Source organism: Microcaecilia unicolor, chromosome 6, assembly GCF_901765095.1.
Source record: "Microcaecilia unicolor chromosome 6, aMicUni1.1, whole genome shotgun sequence".
Classification (NCBI taxonomy): domain Eukaryota; kingdom Metazoa; phylum Chordata; class Amphibia; order Gymnophiona; family Siphonopidae; genus Microcaecilia; species Microcaecilia unicolor.
In genome coordinates, this window is record NC_044036.1 from 318,431,975 (window position 1) to 318,453,226 (window position 21,252).

Consider the following 21,252-nt stretch of genomic DNA (forward strand, 5'->3'; position numbering starts at 1 on the left):
TTTCCAATTCTACTATATCTTTTTTGAGATACGGAGACCAGTACTGAACACAATACTCCAGGTGCGGTCGCACCATGGAGCGATACAACGGCATTATAACATCCGCACACCTGGACTCCATACCCTTCCTAATAACACCCAACATTCTATTCGCTTTCCTAGCCGCAGCAGCACACTGAGCAGAAGGTTTCAACGTATCATCGACGACGACACCCAGATCCCTTTCTTGATCCGTAACTCCTAACGCGGAACCTTGCAAGACGTAGCTATAATTCGGGTTCCTCTTACCCACATGCATCACTTTGCACTTGTCAACATTGAACTTCATCTGCCACTTGCACGCCCATTCTCCCAGTCTCGCAAGGTCCTCCTGTAATCGTTCACATTCCTCCTGCGACTTGACGACCCTGAATAATTTTGTGTCATCGGCGAATTTAATTACCTCACTAGTTATTCCCATCTCTAGGTCATTTATAAATACATTAAAAAGCAACGGACCCAGCACAGACCCCTGCGGGACCCCACTAACTACCCTCCTCCACTGAGAATACTGGCCACGCAATCCTACTCTCTGCTTCCTATCTTTCAACCAGTTCTTAATCCATAATAATACCCTACCTCCGATTCCATGACTCTGCAATTTCTTCAGGAGTCTTTCGTGCGGCACTTTGTCAAACGCCTTCTGAAAATCCAGATATACAATATCAACCGGCTCCCCATTGTCCACATGTTTGCTTACCCCCTCAAAAAAATGCATTAGATTGGTGAGGCAAGACTTCCCTTCACTAAATCCGTGCTGACTTTGTCTCATCAGTCCATGTTTTTGTATATGCTCTGCAATTTTATTCTTAATAATAGCCTCCACCATCTTGCCCGGCACCGACGTCAGACTCACCGGTCTATAATTTCCCGGATCTCCTCTGGAACCCTTCTTAAAAATCGGAGTAACATTGGCTACCCTCCAGTCTTCCGGTACTACACTCGATTTTAGGTAAATTATTAACTCAGTACATAATGTTAAACATCACAGAATACTTTATTTTTTAAATAACAACAAAACTAAGTTAATATTTTGTTTTTACATTTTTACAAAGAACTCTTCAAAATCTTGCAAGACAGTCCACACAGTCCCTTCTGAGTATACTGTCCAAGATTTCATTACATCTTGTTTCTGGGTCCTGCTTCCCTCAGTCTACAAAGCTCATTCCACATCTACTCTCCGGCTTTGCTTTATAATGGAATGAATTCTTTTCTGTTGAAGTCGTTCTCGATTCATGTTCTCTACCCTAGAATCATAAGCAACAGAATTAGAAACTTAAGAGGGGTCTAGTAACACCACGTACTACTTCACCAAGTAAAATACACATTTTTTTACAAGAATGAAGAAATGCCTAGAAATGAGTGCACAAGCTTTGTAAATATGTGACTGTAGTGTGTTGTGTTCATAAGTCAGGCTTTAATACTACAAAACCACTTTAGGATTATCTACTAAACATTTTCCTTAAAAACACACTGGTAAAATCATGCTTTGAATGTATGATTCTTATGCCTTTTACCTTTGTAAAGATATAAAATTGTGTGGGCTGAACTACTTGATATTTAATATGCTATGAGAGCAGTGGCGTAGCCATAGGTGGGCTTGGGTGGGCCAGGGCCCACCCATTTATGGCTCAGGCCCACCCAACAGTAGCACATGTTCAGTGGGAATCCCAAGCTCTGCCAGCTGAAGATTTTCCCCTGATGGTAATGAAAACACTACTCTCCATGACACCGGCACCTGCTCAGTTTTCAATGCAGGCCTGCTGCCAAGGTGGAAAGAAGCGTTTTCCCACTAGCTGAGTTAATTTTTTTTTTTTTTTTGGGGGGGGGGGGGGGGGGGGGGGGAGAACACTTGGTGCCCACCCAATTCTTGCCTAGGCCCACCCAAAATCTGTTCTCTGGCTACGCCCCTGGATGCGTTTTACATTTATAACAATAAAAATCAAATCACAAACTGCTTAAAGCCACCTAAAACATCAGCACTTTGCAGCTGCTGCTGAAGCTTCTTCAAACATATGCCATCTGCTTCTCCCCCCAACTCAAACAGAAGTAGCAGCACTGTTCTTCTGCTGCTCTGCCCCCTACCTTCTGGCAGCAGTAACGTCACGTCCTGCTGAATCTCCCCTACTCTGGCTACTGCGAATCTTGCTGCTTAGCTCACACTTTATACAGGTCTTCGGCTGCTTGACTTGGGTACATGCAGCTGTCTCACTATGGGTCCACGGCTGTGCATGTACACACACAAATACGTATGGATAGACAGGTAGATGGACACAGCCTCCAAATAAGTAGTTTTTTTTTTGGTTTGTTTCTTGTGAAATACGATTAAAAGGGTAACATTCAATTAAAAGTTGTGGGTAAACTGTGTCTACCTGTTTATTACTCAGGTCCAGATGCACAAAAATTAATGAGTCAGCAAAGTGGTTTTTACACTGGTTTTAGCTGGTTAAGCGAGCACGGAGTTCAGCGACACATGTACAAAGGGGTCCTACGGGCTCTTTTCCTGTCATGGTAGCAGCTAACGATAATTGCATGCTAAGTTATTTAAATGAGCTTAGCATTCAAGTGCATTCCGAGTAACGCACAGCTGTTTTCCTAGCGATGCACAGAAAAGACCGCCTACCTTAATGATGAAATTTTTATGGGTGGTCAGGAGCTCTTGGTACTGTTGTTTCCTTCCTACTGCCTTGGAAATAGCAGCTGCCTATTGGCCGAGGAGAGCTATGGCATCTCTAGTGCCCACCCCCTAAGCATTCTTTCGCTCTTTCCTTCACCTGGCTTGCTTTCCTTTCCCCGTCAACACCAGCTCCACTGCTGCCGAGAGTCATTAGGGAGGTCTGGCCGCAGGAAAGGGAGTGCTGCAGAGGAGACAGCTGGCAGCAATTAAAAAAACGTTTGGACAAAAAAAAAAAAAAAAAAAGCTACACCCTGCTTTCATACATGCAGCTTGTATGCATGTATGAAAGACGTCTTCAGCATGCGCAGAGCAGCCACGCTTAGCAATTGGCTGTTCTGTGCATGCTCTGGTGAACGATTGCCTTCCACCCTGTCGAGCTGCTCGCTGTTTTTGCGACCAACTCATTTGCATCTCGTTTGTTTTGAGCATCCTTTGCTATTTTCAACTTGGTAATTTTACAGAGGTGGAAATAGCAATTTGTGCTTTAACAGTACTTTGCTGCATCTGCCTCTCAGAGCGGTTTCCTTTTGGGTGCAGAAGGACCAATAATCCGCATTGCTTTCTTGTACCTTTTCCTTAGAACCTCTTTATCTTCCTTGCTCATGTCCTTGGGTTTCTGACTGGCATCTGCAATTATATCCCGGATTTTTTGCAAGCACTCAGCCAGGTTCCTCATCTGGTAACGACTTACTTCTGAGCTAACGATCAGCTCCCCAGACTTATTCATCTTGTTTTTATGCTAAAAAAGAGCAAAAAAAAATCTAATTTTACAAACTGCACACCCAATGAACTTGGGAGGTGGAAGCAGTGGCGTAGGAAGGGGGGGTATCGGTGGGGCAGTCCGCCCCAGGTGCACGTCGCTGGGGGGGGGGGGGTGTCGGCTCCGCTGGTTCCCTGCTCCCTCTTCCCCGGAACAGGTTCCGGGGCAGAGAGAGCAGGGAACCAGCGGAGCCGACGCAGCTCCCAGCGACGTGCACTCGGGGGCGGATCGGCCCTCTCGCCCGCCCCTCGCTTCCTAATACAAGTAAGAATACGCTTCGGGGGGGGGGGGGGGGGGGGGGGGGAGGGTGCGCTCCAGAGGGGGGGGGGGGGGGGGCGCGCCGTGCTGCACCCGAGGGGGGGTGTGTGCAGCGGCGACACGCCCGGGTGTCAGCTGCCCTCGCTACAGCACTGGGTGGAGGATCAAATAAGAGACCTTCCGCATGGATGTGTACAGCGCCAAGTCAGCCAATAATGATACTTTTTTATATTCTCTCTTAAAGCCCAATGCACAGAGCTTACCCAGTCTAAAGCAAATGTTATCTATTGAGTAATGCACAAAGGTTTTTTCCATGGCTCTAACGTGTGCAGTTAGAAGCCACCGAGAACCCTATACAAATGAATTACAACTAGCTCACTAGTATTCTAATGAGTATTCCGTGTAATGCACAGTTCCAGAGCAGCTGTAAAATCTGAGCTAGATTTTAGGGCTTCTCTGGAGTTGTTGGAGAGGAAGGAAACAGGCAGCTGCAAAGACTGCCCGTTTGTGCTTCCTATCTCTCCCTTCCTGACCCCTCCCTGCCACCCCCCCAAACCAAAAATCCCTGACCAGTGGACCCAGACACCCCTACCCTCCCAGACCTCCCCAAGCAAAAGAACCCTGGTGGTCCAGTGGACCAACTCCCGACCCCCCCCCCTCACTATAACTATCCCTCCCTGGTGGTCTAGTGACCCCCCCTACACACCTCAGATCCGCAGGAGGGTAAGAGCAACGCCTTCTCCCTCCTGCCTCTGGGCCCAGTCCTCTCAAAATGGAGGCACCCAGTCTCTAGCCGGTGCATCCTGAGATGCACTGTGAGGGGCTAAACACCATATAAGGAGTTTTATTTTCCTTATATTTATTTTATTTTTTATTTATTGCACTTGTATCCAGGGGTGTGCTGTTAACATTTTAACAACGGGCTCTCTCTCCGGGCATAACCGGCCCTGAAATTTGGGGAGGAGGGGAATACATGCCTCTCTTTTCCCTCCCTTCTGCAGGCAAGCTAGGCATACCTTTGCCGAGCCCCACCAGCCAATAAATGGACTGCCACCATTCTCTGCTGCTCGTTTCTGGCTCTGAGCAGCATGATGGAACCTTCTTGCGCTTGCATGAAAAGTCGCTCAGAGTCAGAAACACGGAGCACGGAGCAGCAGCAGTCTATTTACTTGGCTGGTGGGGCCAGCATCACTGCCAGCAAAGTAAAAGAGACTTCAGGAGGGGGCCCAAGCCCACATTTTGGGAGTCAGTTGTTAAAGTAGCCATGGGGAGGGGCCTACTTTAACAACCGGTTCCCAAAATTCTTAAAAACTTAACAAACGGCTCTCGCGAGCCCGTGAGAGTCCGCTCCAGCACACCACTGCTTGTATCCCACATTTTCCCACCTATTTGCAGACTCAATGTGGCTTACAGAGATCTGTTATGGCTTCGTCATGGCAAAGTATACAGTTGGTGTTACAAAGAGATAAAAGAAAGCAAGAGGCTCTGATCAGGTAGTAGTAGAGTGAGAAATTCTGAGTAAAGGAGTTTACATCTTACGAACTCCAGAAAAAAAAAAAAAACTCTCTCGGAAATAATGCAAGTACTACGGTGATGGTGTTCAGCCCCTCCCAGTGCATCTCAGGATGCACTGCGCAGGGTCTGAGCCCAGAGGAAAGGAGGAGGATGAAATGCTTCTCCCCTCCTACGGATTTAAGGTACGTGGAGGGGTCACTAGACCACCAGGGAGGGATATTTCCAGTGTTTGGAGGGGGGTTGTGAGGCAGTCCACTGGACCACCAGGAAATTTGTACAAGCTGTCAAATGCATTTGAAAGCTTCCAGTTGCAAACAATGATCGATGCACAAAAGGGGATCCAAGCAACTCATTTGCATGCGATCCCCTTTGTGCATTGCTTGCTGTTTGTGACCCGGTAAATTTTCCAGTGGCACTTGTATTACTGGGTGTCGCTGTGCATCGGCCTCTCAGTACCAAATGAAAATGTTTGTGAAGATGCAATACTACAGGTTGTGCTGGGAGCTGTTTGGCAGCTTCATGGGCAGAGCCTGACATGCACAAGCCATTATTAGATTGTAAGCTCTTTGAGCAGGGACTGTCTTTCTTCTATGTTTGTGCAGCGCTGCGTATGCCTTGTAGCGCTATAGAAATGCTAAATAGTAGTAGTATTATCACTCAGCAACAATGGAAGAATTTAAAACATGTGCTTTAATTAAATGCTGTCACAGATTATAGTAACATAGTAAGTGACAGACTTAAGGTATCTTTCTATATTTTCTAACCATTTTTTTGTTACCGTTACTCAGGTTTGCATTTTATGCATCCATCACTCCTTCCTGAGCCTACTTCCTTGGAGCTTCTTATCAAGAGTTCTAGTTCTATTGCTTCTTTTCCTTTGGAAAGGACTTGTTTGTGCATTGAGTGGAGGAGTGGCCTAGTGGTTAGCGCACCGGTCTTGAACTCCAGAGGTTCAAATCCCACTACTGCTCCTTGTGATCTTGGGCAAGTCACTTAACCCTCCATTGCCTCGGGTACAAGCTTAGACTGCGAGCCCACCTGGGACAGAGAAATATCTAGTGTACCTGAATGTAACTCAGCTTGAGCTTCTACTGAAAAAGGTGTGAGCAAAATCCAAATAAATAATAATTGATATTTTTAGGTATTTGAAAGGTTGTAGCTTATCTCCCCTATCTCTCTTCTCCTCTTGGCTCTACATATTTAGGTCCTGAAGTCTCACCTCCTATAGCTTCTGCTGCAGACCCAGAACCACTCCCCTGATTACCGTATTTTTCGGACTATAAGACGCACCGGACCATAAGACGCACCTAGGTTTTAGAGGAGGGAAATAGGAAAAAAAAAATTTCCTTTTTCCCTCCTCTAAAACCTAGGTGCTCCGGTGCGTCTTGTCCGAATCCCTCCCTCCGAGTTCGGGATCGCCCTCCCCCCGGCCCTGTCACCACTTCTCCCTACTCACGTCACGCGATCTTCCCTGGTGGTCTAGTGACGTTGGGGCAGGAAAGAGCCCCCTCTTTCCTGCCCAGCGCGCTGCTCTCCGTCCTCCTGTATGCAGCCTGACGGTCTCGGTGAGATTCAAAATGGCCGCTGAGAATTGAAGTCGGGCGATCGATCCCGAACTCGGAGGGAGGGAGGGAAATCTCTACCTTCGGACTATAAGACGCACCCCCCATTTTCCTCCCAAATTTGGGGGGAAAAAAGTGCGTCTTATAGTCCGAAAAATACGGTACTTCTAGCTGTATTACTGTATTACTTCTATTCTGTCTTAGAAGGGCCCGACAGAATCCAATATTTACTAAATAAATTTTGCAGCTGAAAAGACATTTCTGTTGGCCTCTCTGTTTCCTCCTGCACTTTTGGGCTTTCAGCTCAATGAGAACCTGCTCTAATTGGGAGGATGGTGCCATGAGCCTTCCATGACAGCTACCTGTGGTTTTCTCTCAACTTTTACTCTCTCCTCTTTAGTCCAGGCGCTGTAGCAATAATTCTCTGGTTGAGAAAGACCACAGTTTCCCCTACACAGACTAGTGCAAATGCACTCAACCAATCCCTGGGGGGCTGTAAATGCTACCTTTGCACCATCCCCGACCCTGGCTCCCCATACAGGAACTGGGTCCAGGATTTTAACCTATCATACAACAGTACACAGTGCTACCAGCAAAACCATTAACGAAAATATGCAAAAAGAGAACCAACTGAAGTCAAGTTGGCTAGCTGAGTTTTTCTTTAAACTCATTTTGTGTCTAATAATACAGAGGTTCCTCCCTATTTAAAGGAATCGTGTCTGGGGTAAAGGGTCATTGCGTACCATTATAGCTATCTTCTGCCGTACATCTTCTGCAATCCAATCTGCTGCTCCCAACTGGAAACGAACCTCTGCCTTGGTATTAACTGCAAACCAGAGAAAGGCAAGTGATAATCATCAGAGAAGGCAACACTAAGGTTTCCTAGTGAAGAGCACTGTGAATTGAATTTATGGCTCTGTTAAGTGACACAGAAATATGGGCTTTTGGGTTTGTTGCCTTTCATAGGATAATATCATAACCACATAACATTTGAAAATATCTATTCCCCGGGAACCATCCCAGTACATAGAAAGGAAGGACTCTCTCAGTCCTGAGAGAGATCTTGGTGTGAAATTGAAAACATCAAGTATTTCCAGAGCCTAGATGTCTTAAATTTCAGAATTAATATTTCTAGTACGCTATAGTTCTATATAACTATCTGTTGCTTTGATTTGTCCCTCCACATTCCCCTTACATCCTCTTTGCTTTGGGAACTGAAAGACTGGGGTTTCAAGGGGCCGGTGGTTGGGAGGCAGGGATAGTGCTGGGCAGACTTATACGGTCTGTGCCAGAGCTGGTGGTGGGAGGTGGGGCTGGTGGTTGGGAGGCGGGGATAGTGCTGGGCAGACTTATACGGTCTGTGCCAGAGCCGGTGGTGGGAGGCGGGGCTGGTGGTTGGGAGGCGGGGATAGTGCTGGGCAGACTTATACGGTCTGTGCCAGAGCTGGTGGTGGGAGGTGGGGCTGGTGGTTGGGAGGCGGGGATAGTGCTGGGCAGACTTATACGGTCTGTGCCAGAGCCGGTGGTGGGAGGCGGGGCTGGTGGTTGGGAGGCGGGGATAGTGCTGGGCAGACTTATACGGTCTGTGCCAGAGCTGGTGGTGGGAGGCGGGGGTGGTGGTTGGGAGGCAGGGATAGTGCTGGGCAGACTTATACGGTCTGTGCCAGAGCTGGTGGTGGGAGGCGGGGCTGGTGGTTGGGAGGCATAGTGCTGGGCAGACTTATATGGTCTGTGCCAGAGCTGGTGGTGGGAGGCAGGGCTGGTGGTTGGGAGGCAGGGATAGTGCTGGGCAGACTTATATGGTCTGTGCCAGAGCTGGTGGTGGGAGGCGGGGTTGGTGGTTGGGAGGCAGGGATAGTGCTGGGCAGACTTATATGGTCTGTGCCAGAGCTGGTGGTGGGAGGCGGGGCTGGTGGTTGGGAGGCAGGGATAGTGCTGGGCAAACTTATACGGTCTGTGCCAGAGCTGGTGGTGGGAGGCGGGGCTGGTGGTTGGGAGGCAGGGATAGTGCTGGGCAAACTTATACGGTCTGTGCCAGAGCTGGTGGTGGGAGGCGGGGCTGGTGGTTGGGAGGCAGGGATAGTGCTGGCCAGACTTATACGGTCTGTGCCCTGAAGAGGACAGGTACAAATCGAAGTAGGGTATACACAAAAAGTAGCACACATGAGTTTATTTTGTTGGGCAGACTGGATGGACCGTGCAGGTCTTTTTCTGCCATCATCTACTATGTTACTATGTATATAAAGAAAGCAAACTTTATCAACTAGTTTTTATACGCTTTCCTCCCATAGTTTTAAAACTTATACTACAGCTTTAACAGATAGCCTCTAGCAGCAAGACCTAGTTTAGTAGGGCTGTACTATTGTCTGCCGGGACAGAACGAACAGAAGGAAAACTGGCAAATTGGGCAAAGCTATAATAATGGGTGATTTCAATTACCCTGATGTTGACTGAATAAGTGTTACATCAGGGAGTGCCAGGGAGATAACATTTCTATATATAATAAAATGACTGCTTCTTGGAGCAACTGGTCCAGGAACAAACAAGGGGGGGGGGGGGGGGAGACAGACATTTTGGATCTGGTCCTTGGTGGTGTGCAGGGCATAGTGCAAGAGGTGGCGGTGTTGGGTCCTCTGGGAAACAGTGATTGTAATATGATCAAGTCTGAGCTACTGTCTGGGATGAACCTGCAAAGGAAATCTACTGCAGCTGCATTTAATTTTCGAAAGGGCGACTATAATAAAATGAGGAAAATGATTAAAAAGAAACTACAAGGATCTGATGCTAAGGTTTGGACACTAAATCAGGTGTGGATGTTATTCAAAAATACCATTTTGGAAGCCCAGTCCAGATGCATGCCACGTATTTGCAAAGGTAGAAAGAAGAGAAACGACAGTCAGCATGGTTAAAAGGTGAAGTAAAAGAGGCTATTACAGCCAAAAGATTGTCCTTCAATAAAATGGATCCAAATGAAGAAAATAAGAAGCAACATAAGCACTGGCAAGTCAGACGCAAAGCATTAATAAAGACAGCTAAAAGAGAATATGAAGAGAAGCTTGCCGCAGAGGCTAAAACTCACAGTAACAACTTTTTCAGGTACATCAGAAGCAGAAAGCCTGTGAGGGAATCTGTGGGACTGTTAGATCACAAAAGAGCAAAAGGGGTGCTCTGGGAGGACAAGGCCATAGTAGAGAAACTGAATGAATTCTTTGCTTCTGTGTTTACGGAAGAAGATATAAGAGATCTGCCTGTATCGGAAATGGTTTTCAAGGGTGATGATGCAGAGGAGCTGAAAGAAATTTCGGTCAACCCCGAAGATGTACTGAGCCAAACTGACAAATTAAAGAGTAGTAAATCACCTGGACTGGATGGCATACATCCAAGGGTACTCAAAGAACTCAACACGTGAAACTGTTGATCTGCTGTTAGTAATATGTAACCTGTCGTTAAAATTGTCTGTAGTACCTGAAGATTGGAGGGTGGCCAATGTGATGCCGATTTTTAAAAAGGGTTCTAGGGGTGATTTGTGAAATTACAGACCGGTAAGCCTGACGTCGGTGCCATGCAAAATAGTGGAAACGTTTACGGAACACAAAGAAAAACATGGTTTAACAGGCAGAGTCAGCTTGGATTCGGCCAAGGGAAGTCTTGCTTCATCAATTTGCTTCATTTCTTTGAAGGCATGAATAAACTATGTGGATAAAAGTGATCCGGTTTATGCAGTGTATCTAGATTTTCAGAAAGCTTTTGATCAAGTTCCTCATGAGAGATTCCTGAGAAAATTAAAGAGTCATGGGATAGGAGGCAAGGTTCTGGTGTGGAATAGGAATTAGTTATTGGACAGAAAACAGAGGGTAGTGTTAAATGGTAATTCCTCTCAATGGAGGAGGGTGGAGTACCACAGGGATCTGTATTGGGCTCAGTGCTATTTAACATATTTATAAATGATATGGAAATCGGGATGACAAGTGAGGTGATAAAATTTGCAGATGATACAAAGTTATTCAAGGTTGTTAAAACACGAGCGGACTGTGAAATATTGCAGGAAGACCTTAGGAAATTGGAAGACCGGGCATCCAAATGGCAGATGAAATTTAATATGGACAAATGCAAGGTGATGCACATTGGAAAGAATAATCTGAATCATAGTTACCTGACCGCACCTTGAGTATTGCATTCAGTTCTGGTCACCGTATCTCAAAAAAGATATAGCGGAATTAGAAAAAGTTCAAAGAAGAGTGACCAAAATGATAAAGGGTATGGAACTCCTCTTGTATGAGGAAAGGCTAAAGAGGTTAGGGCTCTTCAGCTTGGAAAAGAGATGAATGAGGAGAGATATGATTGAGGTCTACAAAATCCTGAGTGGTGTAGAACGAGTAGAAGTAAATCGATTTTTTACTCATTCCAAAAGTACAAAGACTAGGGGACACTCAAGGAAGATACATGGAAAAACTTTTAAAACAAATAGGAGGAAATATTTTTTCACTCAACAAATAGTTAAGCTCTGGAACTCTTTGTCGGAAGATGTATTAACAGTGGTTAGCGTATATGGGTTTACAAAAAGGTTTGGACAAATTCCTGGAGGAAAAGTCCATAGTCTGCTACTGAGACAGACAAGGGGAAGCAACTGCTTGCCCCGGGATTTGTAGTACGGAGTGTTGTCACAATTTGGGTTTCTGCCGGGTACTTGTGACCTAGCTTGGTCACTGTTTGGAAAGCAGGGTACTTGGCTAGATGGACCATTGGTCTGACCCAGTATGGCTACTCTTATGTTCTTATGAGTGTATTGTTCTGGTTTTGAATTTCCAGATTTTAGAGAAAACATTTATGGAAGAAGGTCATAGAGGATAAGCAAGTCTTTGTTCTGGTAGATTTCTGTAAATGTAGATGAGCTCTGGAGCAGTCAGGAGGTCTGGCTTCAATGAGTTTGAGAAATGGTGCAAAGGTAATAAGAAGCAAACTTGTTTCTACCTTTATTTACATGTTGGCCCCCTGGTCCACTGCTTCGACTATAGGAGATTGTCAGACGATCTGGAAGACAGAAAGCAAAAATAGGATACAAATTATTTTAAAATCTAAAGTCTCAAATATAGTGATGCAGGTTTTCTAACCATAGACATTTTGTGCAATTACTTGCAGTAAGATCTGAACTTTATATCTTTAAGAACACAAGACAATAACACAAACATACTTGAAACTTAGTTCATTGCTAAAACAAGGCACCACTTCTCTAAGCTCTAAGAGAATAAAACACTTCCTTTCCCCCTCTCAAAAAAACCTTAACTGTACAGTTGAATTTGTAAGCAAATTTTAATGTCACAGTAACTTAGAATACAGAGAATCTGTTCAATTCTTCACTCATGAGCATAACTGCAGTGTGTGTCAATCTTGGATTGATGTATCTTTCTGAGATCACATGACAGGTTTGGTTTAAAAGCAATACAATACCAACTTCAAACTTCTCTTTAACTCAGAAGTGCTTACATTATACTAAACTAGTAAAAAAGCCCCGTTTCTGATGCAAATGAAACGGGGGCTAGCAATGTTTTCTTCTGTGTGCATGTGGGAGTGTGTGTGTCCCTGCCCTCTCTCCCCTCCCCCCTCTGAGTCCTTCACTGTTACAGAGCCAGCGATTTGATTTCCTGCTCTGCTGTTTTCCTTCACTGACTGTTTGTGTTACAGAGAGGGTGGGGCAGACACTCATGGGGAAACCGGATATCTCTCCCCCTTCACACTTCCGGCTGGAGGCTTCATAGAACGTTGGTGTTGCCTTTTATATAGAGAGATGATATGTATTCTGGTCAAATATATCAAAATCCAAACAAAAGATGCTTGTTAGTTCAAACATTTTCCCCATGCTATGCAATCTTACCTACAGGAATATCAACGTTGCTCTGTTTTGTTCCACCCTGAAACATACATAAACATTAACAGGTGAATATTAAAAAGAAGGTGGGGATCAAAGACAGGAGTGCTTTTCCTTCCTTCAATCCCTTCATGTGGCTGCATTTTATTGAGTTTTTAGAATGTTATGCCCTCTGATACAACATGAATTGTATAACAAATGTGTCTATGTTAGGTTCTATATAATATGATTATTTATTGGGATTTATTAACATCCTTTATGAAGAGATTCACCCAAGGCAGTGCACAGCAGGTACACTAACATAAAACTTACAATTTTGTTAAACTTAATAGAACTACCGTGAAACAGTATCACAAATATACACATTTAACAGCACTGGAATTCAGATACCAGAGATTTAATACAACGTTAGCATAATACCAATGATACACCTATTAGAACATTCATCTAACACAGATACGATGGTAATGATTTTCTACAATAAAGTTTTACCACATGATGGGAACAAGATGTGTGGTATAGAGTCAGTTGGGATAATTTGATGGTTAGCTAAACTCAAGGCAAGTTCTTAGTATAGTTAAGCAAGAGATAAGGAACTGATCTAAGTTACAGTGTGCGTAGCAAAGCTAGTCCAGGTGTAGAATAAGTGTATAGTCAGTCACCCTATGTATTAAAGGCTTGGCAGAAGAGCCACGCTTTCACCTGCTTCCTGAAGTAGAGGTAGTCTTGATTATGCATGTTCTTTTGTAAATCACTTAGTTAATTAAGTGGTATATAAGTTTTTAAAATAAATCTTAAGCTAAATTCAGTAAATGGCGCTCAAAAATCAGCGTTCAATGCAATTCTATAATGGGCACTCAAAGGTGAGCATCGATTATAGAATAGCATCACGTGCCGATCTGGACACCAGCACTTACTACTGCCGAAACCAGGTATAATTCTGGGCGCCCAATTTGGGCGCACATCCCTGGTGTTCTATAGCACTGCATGCAAATTTGGATCAGTGCTCAATTTTGGGCACCATATATAGAATCCAGGGGAATAATGTACAGGATAAAATGAATTAGAAAACTCAGTAAATTAAATGCTCCAATTGGCTGAATGTCTCATTGTAGACCTTTTGTTTAAAGCTCTTTATTAATAGTGGTATCTTACAGTATCAACTTGGAAGGCAGGTTATTCCCCATCAACAACTCTAATCATAATGATGGTCAAGGTTTAATAAACTGAAAAAAATAGTAAAGGGAAGTGACAATTTGAAAGAAACAGCTACTAAGAGAGAAGTGCTATTTACTTTTGCTGAACTACAAGGAGAATAAGATTGTATCTGACCAGTTACAGTGAGGGAAATCTAGGTTTCAAACTAAAAGAGAAATAAAATCCAGTCTTAATTTAAATCTTTAAAATCCAACCTGGAGCTTGGAAGCTATATATGACTTTACTATAGGATTTTTGCTGTGGCAATAAAGAATGGAATTACATTTGAAACGTTACGATAAAGGGAGAGATATTCAGCCTGCAGCAGTTAGTACTTTTTTAACACTTAAAGCTGCGCGCTGAATTAATCCCCCAATATTCAGTGCCGGGCCAGGTCTGGGCCCTGAATACCTAGGTAATTGCGGTCACCCAGCAGTTAACTCATCTTGCTGTCCTAACTTTATCTGCTTTCTTAGCTGGTTAATGGATCAATGAAACAAATCATTCCTTAAACCACCCAAGCACACCAAAAAAACACCTCTCACACGACCTTACCTAACACCTTCCATCTATATCCTCTTTCACCTCTGCTTATGATTGACTGTTTTGAAATCATGTAACAACGTTATCATATCTATACTCTGTAAGCCACATTGAGCCTGCAAAAAGGTGGGAAAATGTGGGGTACAAATACAATAAATAAATAAATGTTGCTGATAAGTTCTGGCTTCACCCCCGCACAACTTTGGCACTAACAGGACAGTACCTGGGCAGTCAGAGGCAATATTCAGCGGCACTAACTGCTTGATGGCCAACCCAGAGGGATTTAACCAGACAGGTGCCCATTAACTATTGGGTCCATAGTTATTCAGAAGATATCACAGCTGAAGTGATGAAGACATGGAAGGAATGCAACAACATTTCTTTTTAATTGATATGATAGACTCCCGACTTAAATGTTCAGCAGAAATGATAGGAGCCAAAACAGTGGCAAAATTCAGACGAGCTTGTTGGGGTAAGGAGAGGTTGACCAATCAAGTAAAGTCTTAAACAGCACAGTAGATGGGTAGGAATGAGTAACCTGGTGAACCCATTGGTTCTTACCTTCTAACTGCAATGTGTGTTAATCTTGGGTTGTGTTATATTTCTATGTAGGTACAAGTTCTTGATCTTAAGCTCTACCACAGCACATGAAGTAATGGGTGCAACATATATATTCCTTAAAGTATCAGTGGAAGGAGAAGGATCTAAGCCCTTCTTTCTAGGCTAAACTAAGTTACCAATGGACAGAAGAAGGGTATCAAGTGGAGGTGGTCTGCTCAGGCTCCTCAGTTTGCTCCTGGGAGAAATGTCGCCTAATGGGTTAGTTTAGCCCATACCATGACAGCCATGAACCTCTCGCAGAAGCCATATGTGGAGTATCATATGAAACGGGCGCCAAAGGTTAACTTGCTGCTGCCTCTTTATCCTAGTAGCTTTCTACTTCATGCACCCTTCCTCCTACCGATGCTCCTCACTAGAAATTTTCCGATTCTCACCTCGGAGCTGGGGTACAGCTTATCCAAGCTGTAGATGCTGCGGAACTCCGAGCCGGACTCCCCGTGCAGGAAGCCTCTGAGAATCTGCCCCGGTGCCGCACTTCCCCGGGACGAGCGACAGACAGAAACCCTAAAGGCAGTGAAAGCCGCCATCTTGGAATGGGAGACCAGCTGCACTAGCACTAGGCCCTGCTGCTAGGGGGCAAAGCAGGCGGCGCGGCGCCCGCAATTTGACGTCACTTCCGGTTGTGTGACGAAGCAGCTGAGCCGCAGAGCTCAGGTCAGCTGTGGAGTTTCTGTCTTTTCCTCATAATCACTTGTAGCCTAGGGTAGCTCGCGGGCAGCAAAGGTTAACAACTGCAGAGCTTCGAAGTTACCCACCGGAAGGAACATTTTAGACCAGTCACATTATGGGACCTGCAACTTCAACAGTGATTGAAATGGGTAGAATCAGGAACTTTGCTTTTGACTCGTAACCACTTGTATCCACTCTCCTCTTTCCTCTACACATTAATTGATTTGTTTGCTTTATTTTTTTGTCTACTAGATTGTAAGCTCTTTGAGCAGGGACTGTCTTTCTTCTATGTTTGTGCAGCGCTGCGTACGCTTTGTAGCGCTATAGAAATGCTAAATAGTAGTAACTATAAATCTTACAGTGCTTTGGGATGTATGTTTAAAACAACCAGGACTGGCCAACAATCTCCCCACTGGAACTGCGTAAGTTGGCAGCCCTGCTTTTGGGTGGACCGGTTAACATCCTGGACTTTTGAGTGCCCCCCTTTTTTTTCTTTCCTATTTGCTGTGCTGATTTCAGATGCAGAAAGCAGCGTTATACAGCCCATGATGGTCTCAAAGCAGACGGTTCCGAAAACCTGGATGCGCTCATGTCTTCCTTCAGGATCATTTGGCAGTTCTGTGTTACTAAGGCCTGGACACTACTAGAATGAATTGGAACGTGCATATCCAGAGTATATCACCCAAAAGACCATATTAGCATAACTATTATTAAAACAACTGTCTGAACACAGCACCATATTGCCACAGGGCAGAGCATGTTTCAGTTACTTTACAAGTGCTTCTATTCCACATATAGAATATGTGGGGCTGCTTTCAGTGGCAAAAAGCGGGGTTACATAAATGTTCTAAATAATATGCTACTACTACTTAACATTTCTAGAGCGCTGCTAGGGTTACGCAGCGCTGTACAAAATAAACAAAGAAGGACGGTCCCTGCTCAAAGGAGCTTACAATCTAAAGAACGAAATGTCAAGTTGGGGCAGTGTAGATTTCCTGGGTAGAGGTGTAGAGGTTGAGTTCAGTGCAGATCACGATACAAAGAAATCTAGCAATAACCCTAAGGTTCTTTTTCTTCAGTATTCAGATTTTAACACATCCTTCTTGAAAATAACTTCATGTGTGCTAACCTTGCAGAAATGGTGCGTGGTTACTATTACATAGCTCATGTGAATAAAGCAGTGTTCCCAGTTTAGAATTAAGGGAACTATTGGTGTAAAGATCCAGTTGAAAACTAATGATGACTTGATGAGTTGTTTCATTAACTTACAGTAGGGTACCACATTTTGTTTATACTTTTTTTTTAACCCAGGGCTGCCAAGTTACCTAATTCCACGATGGAGATTTTTGGGCCACTCATCTGACAACTCCATCCTGATGCTTTAAGAGACTAATGTCAGTGATTTCTAAGGGTAGAATCGGGGACTACAATAACCACACTGCATTGGGATGAGAATTTAAAAACAGGGCTGGCCAAAAAGGCTTCCACCTGGAACTGGCTAACTTGTCAGCTCTGTTGACCTGCTCCTTTGTATTTCTAGTTTAGTCAGAGCCAGAGCTGGGTTATTTGAGTTTCTGCCAGGTACTGGGCTAGATGGACCATTGGTCTGACCCAGTATGGTTGTTCTTATGTTTAATCCTGGGCCTTAAATCTGGCCCATGGGTGTCTCAAACACTGACTGCGACGCCTTCCTTACCCCACAACATTTTTGCTAAGTCAACCTGAGTAGTGGAAGATTTGATTTGGGGGCTGAACAGAACTTACTGAGCCGCTCTGCTGGCCCCCACATTACGTTTTATTTGAAAATATATATTTTAAAAACCCCTCAAAGTATGTTTTGATAAAATTAAAAAATTGTGACTCTTTTGCTTTGTGAGTAGCTTGTTAAGAATGGGACCCTTTTACTAAGCTCTGTTAGGTGCTATCATGTGCCTGACACAGCTAAAAATGGAGCACTGGGGGATGTGATCAGGTGTCCTGCGGTAACTTTGAAATGTGTGTGCACTAAGCATGCAAAAAATATTTCAGTTTCTTTTGAGGGGATGTGTCATGGGTGGAGAGGGGGCATTCCTGCACTAACCAGTTAGCACATCTACTGCGTGGCAATAAATACTCATGTGGTCATTTTTCCATTTAGCTCATCTACTGCAGATCATCTATTTTCTACATCAAAGGTCCGAAATCATGGAATGCTTTGCCCATTGAACTTCATTCAGCACAAAATATGGACCAATTTAAAAAAGCATTGAAAACTCATTTATTTCTTCAGGCTTTTGGTTCCTCTGATATATAAATTATTTTAATACCATGTAAATTTTAATCTGCTGTATGTTTGAATTGTATAGTTTTTTTTGTAGTTTGTTGTGTAAAGAAATAATTTTTATTGTTTTGTTTTTTTAATATTTTGTATATGATTTGTTCCCCGCTTAGACTTTAAAGATATAGCGGGTTATAAATAAAGTTTTATTATTATTATTACTGCATTCTAACTGGCTAGCGCAGGAACACCGTGTGAGCCCTTATCACCTATAAAATGGGTAGCGATAAGTACTCATGTGCAACATTAACACATGGCCATTATTACAAAAAAATAGAAAATCAGCCGTTTTACAGCAGCAGTAAAAATGACCTGCGTAAGGGTACACTAAGGCCACTTTTTGCCACAGCTTAGTAAGAGGAGCCCAGTGTTAACTAGACACTTCCATAAAGGAACAGCACAACACCAAACATACTCAGCCCAAGTTGAGACTCATTTATTTGGGGGCCCTTTTACTAAAAGGTTAGTCCACGCCAATCTGGAACTACCGCTGAGCTACCGCAGCAGCCTGGTGGTAATTCCACCCCTAGCGTGTGCCATTTTAAGTTTATTTCTGTATTTTTACCACTTGGTTAGTGTGGGAGCCCACATAGCCACCTCAGTGGGTGGCGGTAAGTGCTTACCCCCCCCCCCCCCCCAAAAAAAATGGCTGCATGGCAAGTGCGAACTTACCACACAGCCATTTTGTTTTTGGCCTTTTTACCCTCTGCAGTAAAAGGGGCCTTGGTGCACGGCAAAAACACGCTCTGCCGCTAGGGCAGAGCCCCTTTTACTGCGGCTTGGTAAAAGAACCCCTTGAAGACTAAAGGCTTCTTTTACAAAGCTGCACTAGCAATTCTTGCACGGCAATGGCGTAGGTATGTGGGGCCATGGGGGCCTAGGCCCCCCAAATTTCCTTTGGGCCCCTTGTTTTGCTGGCAGGGGTTAGGGACCCCCGCCAGTCAAGGTATTTGCTGTAGCAAGGGGAAACCAAAATGTGCCCCCCCACATCGGGCTCTGGCCCCCTCCCACCGCGAGGTCTGGCTACGCCCCTGTTGCACGGCAAATGAGAGGAAGCCCATTCAATTCCTGTGGGCTTCCTCTCAGTTGCCGCGTGGGAATCGCTAGCGTGGCTTTGTAAACAAAACCTTAATTTAATTTTCCCAGCAACGCTGATTCTACTCATGTCGGTGGACTATCATGTATTTGAGTTCAAATCTAAACATATTATTATCTAGACCTAAATCAAGCGTTACTCTAAAATAACTAGTATTTCAAAGAAATGAGGACAGAAACCGACAGCATATAACTTTAAGAATACTGATGTTTTATTTAAGAAGAGAATAAAGCATTTTTTAAATATATTAATCTGATGTACAAATGAAAACAAGACATTGGCCCCTTCATCATGTTTTCATGGTTCATGACCTTCCAAAAAACAAATCAGATTTTTCAACATGAATTCAAAGTCCCCTCTTTAAAGTTTTGAAAGCTTAAATATAAATAAAGCACCAGCTCCAGGAGAGCAGCAATGCAGCAAGAAGACAAACCAATATTTATTAAGATGGCAATTTTAATATAAACAAATAAGGCATAAAGATCCTTCACACTGGCAGTAGACCCTGTAGTTGTGGCCATCATAATTATTTGCAAGGTGTGTAACTTTTTAGGGGCCCTGTTTACTAAGGTGCGCTGGCATTTTTAGCACGCGCTAACTGTGTAGATGCCCATAATATTCCTATGGTCGTCTACACGGTACGGTTTGCGCATCCTAATTTTTAGCACACGCTAAAAACACTAGCAAACCTCAGTAAACGGCCCTGGGTTTGAAGTTGAACTGGCTTAGCATGTAAGAAATGCTTTTGGTTTTGGCAGGTGTGAGGAGAGTACAAGGTTGCATCACAGGACAGCAGCGATGGAATAGTGACATCTCATTGGTAAACTTGGCCCATGTCTGGCTAACCAGAAGGAGCTGTGTTAAAACATAGAACTTAAACACCACATTTTGGAGAACAGAACAGAAGAGATACAATGCTGGATAAATTATGCATTAAAAATACAATTGTTCTGAAAACAGAGATAAAATATAACTTAGTAGTAAAAATGCATAAAATACTGCTTAGTAGCTTTTTCAGTTGCCATTAAGTGTTGCTTGTGTGCTGCGTGTACAGTTACTGTGAACTGAATCCAAGATATTGTGTACACTTATGAAAACACCCAGCAAGGGCAACTTTGGGTACATAGGAAGAGGTTTGTGGCAATTCCTGAGATCAGGCAGACTCGGGCAGCTGGTGGGGGATCAAAGGCATCAATACTATTAGAGATATTCAAATATATTTAAATTGCTATGAAATGACAACGATTAAAGAATAATCTGATTTGGCACAGCTTCAGCAAAAGACGGAAACTGTCAACCAAAAATACATCATGGAGAGGTTAGGAAGACCGCTATGAGTAGATAGCACTTTTCATGGATTGGATTTCCAGTGGTAGAGAATACTGTGGTTGGCTCCTTAGTTTTTACAAGCTCTTTGTTGTATCTGAGAAAGTGGCTGGAAGAGACTGGTGGACAGGCCAAACATTTTCATTTTGTTTTCTTACCCATTTTTTTATAACGGGATTTTTCATTTTTTTTTTTTCGTCTTAGGGGCAATGCCATCTATGGTGTGCATTATTGCATAATGGTGCAGCCCACTGTTCAAACAGTGCACCTACTGATAAATATTGTACATTACTGAGCAATAGTGTGTGCTGTTGATGACACAGGAAAAAGGTCTTCAGCTTAAAATAACATGCACATCCCTAGAAGAGACCATGCTGGCTGCTAAACCAGTAAAGCTGAAAAGGACCGAGAGTCTGACGTGGATGGTTTTTTTTTTTTTTTTTTTTGAATAATGGCAATTTTCACTCCTGGCTTTGAGTAAAAGCCTTCATTGTTGGATTCCCCAATTAAGAAAATTTATTTTTGTTACATTTGTACCCCGTGCTTTCCCACTCATGGCAGGCTCAATGCGGCAGGCAATGGACGGTTAAGTGACTTGCCCAGAGTCACAAGGAGCTGCCTGTGCTGGGAATTGAACTCAGTTCCTCAGGACCAAAGTCCACCACCCTAACCACTAGGCCACTCCTCCACTGTTGCTACTATTTGAGATTCTACATGGAATGTTGCTATTCCACTAGCAACATTCCATGTAGAAGTCGGCCCTTGCAGATCAGCAATGTGGCCGTGCAGGCTTCTGCTTCTGCGAG

At 43.9% G+C, this 21,252-nt stretch overlaps 1 protein-coding gene across 1 annotated transcript; it reads right to left on the minus strand.

Annotated features, from left to right (window-relative positions):
• Positions 1-1,077: 1,077 nt before the first annotated feature.
• On the minus strand, positions 1,078-15,626 carry MRPL58 (mitochondrial ribosomal protein L58). Its single transcript, XM_030208324.1, has 6 exons — positions 15,413-15,626; positions 12,684-12,720; positions 11,783-11,842; positions 7,555-7,637; positions 3,286-3,455; positions 1,078-1,286 (listed from the first exon to the last, which is right to left on the minus strand). The coding sequence occupies exons 1-6, from the start codon at positions 15,563-15,565 to the stop codon at positions 1,202-1,204; spliced, it is 588 nt and encodes a 195-aa protein (XP_030064184.1). The 5' UTR covers positions 15,566-15,626; the 3' UTR covers positions 1,078-1,201.
• Between the last annotated feature and the right edge of the window lie 5,626 nt (positions 15,627-21,252).

Bases quoted from the DNA above. Each gene is read 5' to 3' on its own strand.
- MRPL58 (XM_030208324.1), bottom strand. From the start codon at position 15,565: ATGGCGGCTTTCACTGCCTTTAGGGTTTCTGTCTGTCGCTCGTCCCGG. The intron at 12,721-15,412 runs GTGAGAATCGGA...TGTATGTTTCAG, and splicing joins AGCTGTACCCCAGCTCCGAG to GGTGGAACAAAACAGAGCAA. The intron at 1,287-3,285 runs GTACAAGAAAGC...TTATGATTCTAG, and splicing joins AAAGAGGTTCTAAGGAAAAG to GGTAGAGAACATGAATCGAG.